Source organism: Trypanosoma cruzi, genomic scaffold (genome assembly GCF_000209065.1).
Source record: "Trypanosoma cruzi strain CL Brener 1047053517173 genomic scaffold, whole genome shotgun sequence".
Classification (NCBI taxonomy): domain Eukaryota; phylum Euglenozoa; class Kinetoplastea; order Trypanosomatida; family Trypanosomatidae; genus Trypanosoma; species Trypanosoma cruzi.
In genome coordinates, this window is record NW_001849538.1 from 14,547 (window position 1) to 19,806 (window position 5,260).

At 52.3% G+C, this 5,260-nt stretch overlaps 1 protein-coding gene across 1 annotated transcript, besides 4 other annotated features; it reads left to right on the top strand.

Annotated features, from left to right (window-relative positions):
- Positions 1-5,260: a sequence feature (areas not merged during assembly with more than two copies in the genome that could not be assigned to a particular haplotype).
- Positions 628-3,681, top strand: Tc00.1047053511835.10 (trans-sialidase, putative; the record flags this gene model as incomplete). Its single annotated transcript, XM_799012.1, has 1 exon — positions 628-3,681. One exon carries the CDS (start codon positions 628-630, stop codon positions 3,679-3,681), a length of 3,054 nt encoding a protein of 1,017 aa, XP_804105.1.
- Positions 3,797-3,889: a sequence feature (T-rich).
- Positions 4,279-4,325: a sequence feature (T-rich).
- Positions 5,044-5,180: a mobile genetic element.

Sequence of the window (5,260 nt, forward strand, 5' to 3'; positions counted from 1 at the left end):
AGAATGCGGTGAACCACTTGTTTTCATCTACTTCTCATTCCCGTCCTGCTTGACTTCTATTATTGGTAGCCTCAGGATGAGGAAAGCGGCCCGGTGGATATTGACTTTTTGTCGCCGCGTGGAGTGACGCACCACTTCTCATTGGGTGCGGGATGGCAGTGAAATTTTGTGCGCCGCGTTATGGATGGATGAGGCACCACTTCCGCGTGTAGCTTGTGGGGTTGTTGCTCGCTCGGGGTGCGCTGTGTGTCGGCTGCGGGGATGTGGCCGCATGCTCACGCGCCGTGTGGATCGTGAGCGCCTCTTGACGGCATCCACCCATCTCTCTCACTCTCTGTCTGTCTTTCTTTCCCTGTTGGGTGTGAGGCGTGTTGCTGCTCGTTTCTGTGGGCGATGGTTTTCCCTGCTGTTTCTTCCGGATTGTCTCGTGCTCCGCTCTCCGCGTGGGTGCTCTCCTCTGCTCCCCACTGACGTGTCTGATGTGTTGCCGCTGTCGCTGTGCTCCTCTCCGCCTCTTGAACACACGCACGCTAGGAAGGAAAGCAAAAAAGCGCTACTCGCTACTGTGAAATTGGAGGGCTCTGAAAGGACCAACAGCACACACACCGCCCACACTCACATATTTTTATGCTCTCACGTGTTGCTGCAGTCATGGCACCCCGCACACACAACCGTCTCCGCGTGACCGGATCCAGCGGAAAGAGAAAGGGAGGAAGAGAGAGGGAGCAGCAGAGGCCCAACGTGTCCCGGCGTGTGTTTGCTTCTGCAGCACTGCTACTTCTCCTCGTCGTGTTATGCGGCAGTGGGGCTGCACACACTGTGCAGACGAAGACTGACGTTGATCCTTTTACAGGAATTGGATGGACATCCCCTCAATGGGAAGGCTCTACAGAAGGTAATGAAAAATTCTTCTCGCTCCGCGTTCCCAGCCTTGTTGAGGTGAACAGTGCTGTGTTCGTGGTTGCTGAAGCGCAGTGCAGGGAAGACGGCGAAGGCTGCAGCCGTGCTGGGATTGCGTCAAGGCACCTCGATCTAACTGATGATAAGCCAACGGAGATATTGACGACGAACACAAGTTTGTTGATGCCGTTTCCAAAGGGTGCTGCTACAGGTACCGCCAAGGCAAAAGAATCTATGCGGCCAACGACAGTTGTGGCTGGCGACAGTGTCTACATGCTTCTGAGAAATCAGAGCTTTACGACGTCGGAGGGTAAATCGGCTACTGCACGTGACTGGGGACTTTTGCTGGTGAAGGGAAGTGTCAGTGGTGGCAATGAAATCACGTGGAATGAGACCCATGCAGTGACATTTGGAAACGATGAATATGCTGCTAAATCCCTGACCCAGTTGGATTCTGGCGGAGGATCGGGGATTAAGACAAGGGACGGTACACTTATGTTTCCCATGCAGGCCACAAAGAACGGAAAGACTTCATTGCTGTCCATGCGTTTTGATAAGTCAGAGAAGAAATGGAGGCTTTCGCACCAAACGGTTGGTGATGGCTGCAGGGACCCGACCATCGTGGAGTGGGGAAAAGAAGACAGACTCCTCATCATGGCCTCTTGTGAGCAAGGTTACCGTGACGTGTACGGATCCACTGTGAGTGGGGTGGATTGGTATACATATGGTGAGACACTTACTCGCGTGTGGGGCAACTCACATGATCGAACAGGGTACGGCGTCCAGAATGGCTTCATCAAAGTGACAATTGAGGACAAGGATGTGTTGCTTGTTACCCTGCCAGTGTATTCCAAGGACAACAGAGAAAGCAATAAAGAAAAGGGTCGGCTCCATCTTTGGCTGACGGACAAGGCACGTGTGTATGATGTTGGGCCGATATCCCGTGAGGCTGATGACGCTGCCGCGAGCTCCCTTTTGATGAGGAGTGGGAATGAAAAGTTGATCTCAGTGTACGAAAACAAGAAGGGTGATGACGGATCATACAGTCTTGTCGCCGTGAGCCTGGGGAAGCAGCTGGAGCGGATCAAATCCATGGTGAAGAAATGGAAGGATTTGGACAGCGCCTTGCATTCATGCCGTTCCGGTTCCAGCGGCACTGTCGACTTGCCAACGAAGGGTATGTGCAATGGTCCTGTTCCCACTGATGGGCTTGTTGGCTTCTTGTCTGGTAACTCCTCTGAGAACACATGGAGAGACGAGTACCTCTGCGTGAACGCAACTGTGACGAATGGGGAGAGAATGGTTCCCAATGGATTGACGTTCAAAGGGTCTGAAGCAGGGGCGGTGTGGCCTGTTGGCGACATGGGGCAGACTGTGCCGTACTACTTCGCTAACAACGAGTTCACTCTTGTGGCGACGGTGTCCATCCACGAGGTGCCGCAGAGTGGCAGCAGCCCCATTCCTTTGATTGGTGCGAGGATGAATGACACCAGCAGCACGGTCCTTTTTGGTCTGTCGTACACCCATGAAAAGAAGTGGAAGTTCACACCCCATAATGAAGCTTCTGAAGACTATGAAGATGATGAAGATGATGAATATTACGAATTTGATAATAATTGGCAACCAAACACAACACATCAAGTAATGCTGCAAATGGATGTCCGTCGGTGGTATGTGTACGTTGATGGAATGCGGGTTTATTCTGGGCACTACAACGTGAGTCTGTTTGAAGAGCACAGGATCTCACACTTCTATTTTGGCGCGGAGAATAAGGAGCGTTCGGAAGGCAGCCACGTGACAGTGAGCAACGTCCTGCTGTACAACCGCACAATCTATAGAAGAGAAAGGACGATGCTCAATGCCAGCAAATTCCCTATTCCAAACCCTGGTGAGGAGTCACGCTCGGTACCGGAGATTCCGCCGAGGCCCACCGGCGAATTTGGGGCTACTTCAGTCAAGAGAAACGAGGAACACCTCGGCAGCCATGCAGCGTTGGGTAACGGGGATCCTGAGAGACAACATACAAGCCCCAACAATGGTTTGGCGCCTGAGGCTCCCTCTGCATCGATACACAGTGTCAGCACAGTCCCTATTCCAAACCCTGGTAAGGAGTTCCTCACTGAAGAAGAGGAGGAAACACCATCATCACCTGAAGAGGAGGAAGCAGAGCAGGAAGTTGAGGAGGCGCTTCCACGGCCAAAATCATCCGTGGAAGCTTCTGGAGGCAGTTATGCTGCCGCAGTGTCTTCTGGAGGCCGTGGCTCGCACGGAACAAGGGAGGAGGAGACGGAGTCGGATAGCAGCGGCGAATTGGCGCCTCCACCGGCCTCATCGAGTGTGAGCACCTCTGCTCATTCGGGCAGCGACGGGATGGGTGTCCGTGAAAGCACCTCTCTGCAGGAAGAAGTGCCACCACCTCTCGGGACTGAAGATATTCCGAAGGCCGACGTGGAGCGACCGATCCACGAAGAAGAAGCGACCTCTCCGGAAGGGGCCACTGAGTGGCAGACGCAAGAAACCACTGCGCCTTTGGTTGAAAATGAAGACAGCGAGGACGTTAGCACCGCATCGGGCAATACAAGCACCCTGCCTGGGGAAACCGAGATCTCATCGAAGTCCAACGCAACAGCACCCTCGGACGCTGGCATTTTGCTTGAGAACGGGCATTTCGAGGAGTTGGCGGGCATGGCTCTATTTGCTGAGAGCACCGTGCATGGGTGTGTGTCTCGGGTGCTGTTGCTGATGCTTCTGGGGCTGTGGGGCACTGCGGCTCTCTGTTGAATGAATTGGGGAGAGAAAAATTGCAGAATTTTGCGGAGAAACAACTGAGCGGCATCCCAGCAATACTGAATGAGTTTTGTCAAGGATACTTTCTCTTTTCTACGTTTTTTCTCCTTTTTCTTTTTTCTTTTTTTCTTTTTTACGTTTCTGTTTTTTCTTTTTCTTTTTTTTCTGTTTTTTGTTTTTTCCTGTTTTTTTCCTGTTTTTTATTGTTTTCTGCATCTCTCCTGTTTTTTGTTTTTGGTGTTTTTTCTTGCTGGTGCTCTGCTGAAATAATCAGCACCCCTGTTTGTGTGTTTTCCCCAAAAAACGGTCGCCTGCTGCAAACCGTCATGCGTGACGTGCTTCTCCCTCTTTTGTTTGCTTTTTTTGCCCACACGCGGTGCCGGCCTCATTGCTGTGCGTCCCACGGACTGCACGAAGGGAGGAGTGGAGGAGCAGGCCGGATGCCGCATGGAATGTGAGGGATGTTGTGTGGGCTGGTGGGAGAGTACAATTCCCTTTTATTTTTGTGTGTGTGCGGGCAGTGTGTATAAACCCAAGAACACGGTTGCATTGTGCTGCGTGGCACATGAAATGACATATATGCCGAGTCAATTGTTTTTTCTTTTTTGCTTTTTCTTTCTTTTTTCTTCTTTTTGTTTTGGTAAATCACTAAAGTCTCTTTTTTCCGTCTGTGCCGTGTCCCATGTCACTTTGTGTCTCCGTGTCCTGTTGAATGTCCCTCTGCCGGCTGTGCTGCTGGCATGCCTCCATTTCTTCTTCTTTCTTTCCTGCTAGCAACACCGATGGTCCGCGACGACGATTGTTTGTGTTCCCCCTTTGCGATGGCACTGGGGTGACTGGGCGCCGGCCTGCTGACTGCACTCGGAGGGGAGCGGATGGCGTGCGCCGTGCCTCACTTGTGAGTGTGGGACGCCACCCGCCACGACCTGCTGCGAGGCGCAGCGCTATTCCGTCGCGGCGGAGAGAAGCGAAGGACCGCGCCGTGGACTTGGATGCGCCCGTCCCTCTTGTTGCAGCCGTGTGTGTGTGTGTGCTCTGGATGCCCAAACCCACTTGCCCCGCAAATGCAGCAACAGAAGGATGTGGTTGCGTGGAGGCGACAATGCCACTGGAATCAAACCGTGCCTGTGGCACACACGCAAACGGGAAGAGGAAGGGAAGGAATTTTTGCCTGGGCTGCTGACCGGACAACAAACCTTTCCATACAAATAGAATACGACGGGAGAGAAGAATGAGTCAATGGAGAGGCAGTGGGTCTGCCAAATCCTCGTTGTTTGCTCCGCGTATGTATTTATTCGTACATTCTGGTGGCCCCACTCTCGCGACATGATGAACGCTCTATTCGGACTGGATGCATATATATTTGTAGCTTGCGAAGTGGCGCACTTTGGGCTCTTCCAGCCACAAAAACCCCGCTGCAAGGGTGGGAATCGAAGCGGGTGGGTGGGACAACAAAAGAACTAGAAAACCGTACTGACGTTATCGGTTCCTTGATTCCTTCCATCGCTGTCTAACAAAGGAACTCGAAGCGGTAGGAGGGAATAGTACGGAAATATGTCTTTGTTTTATTAGA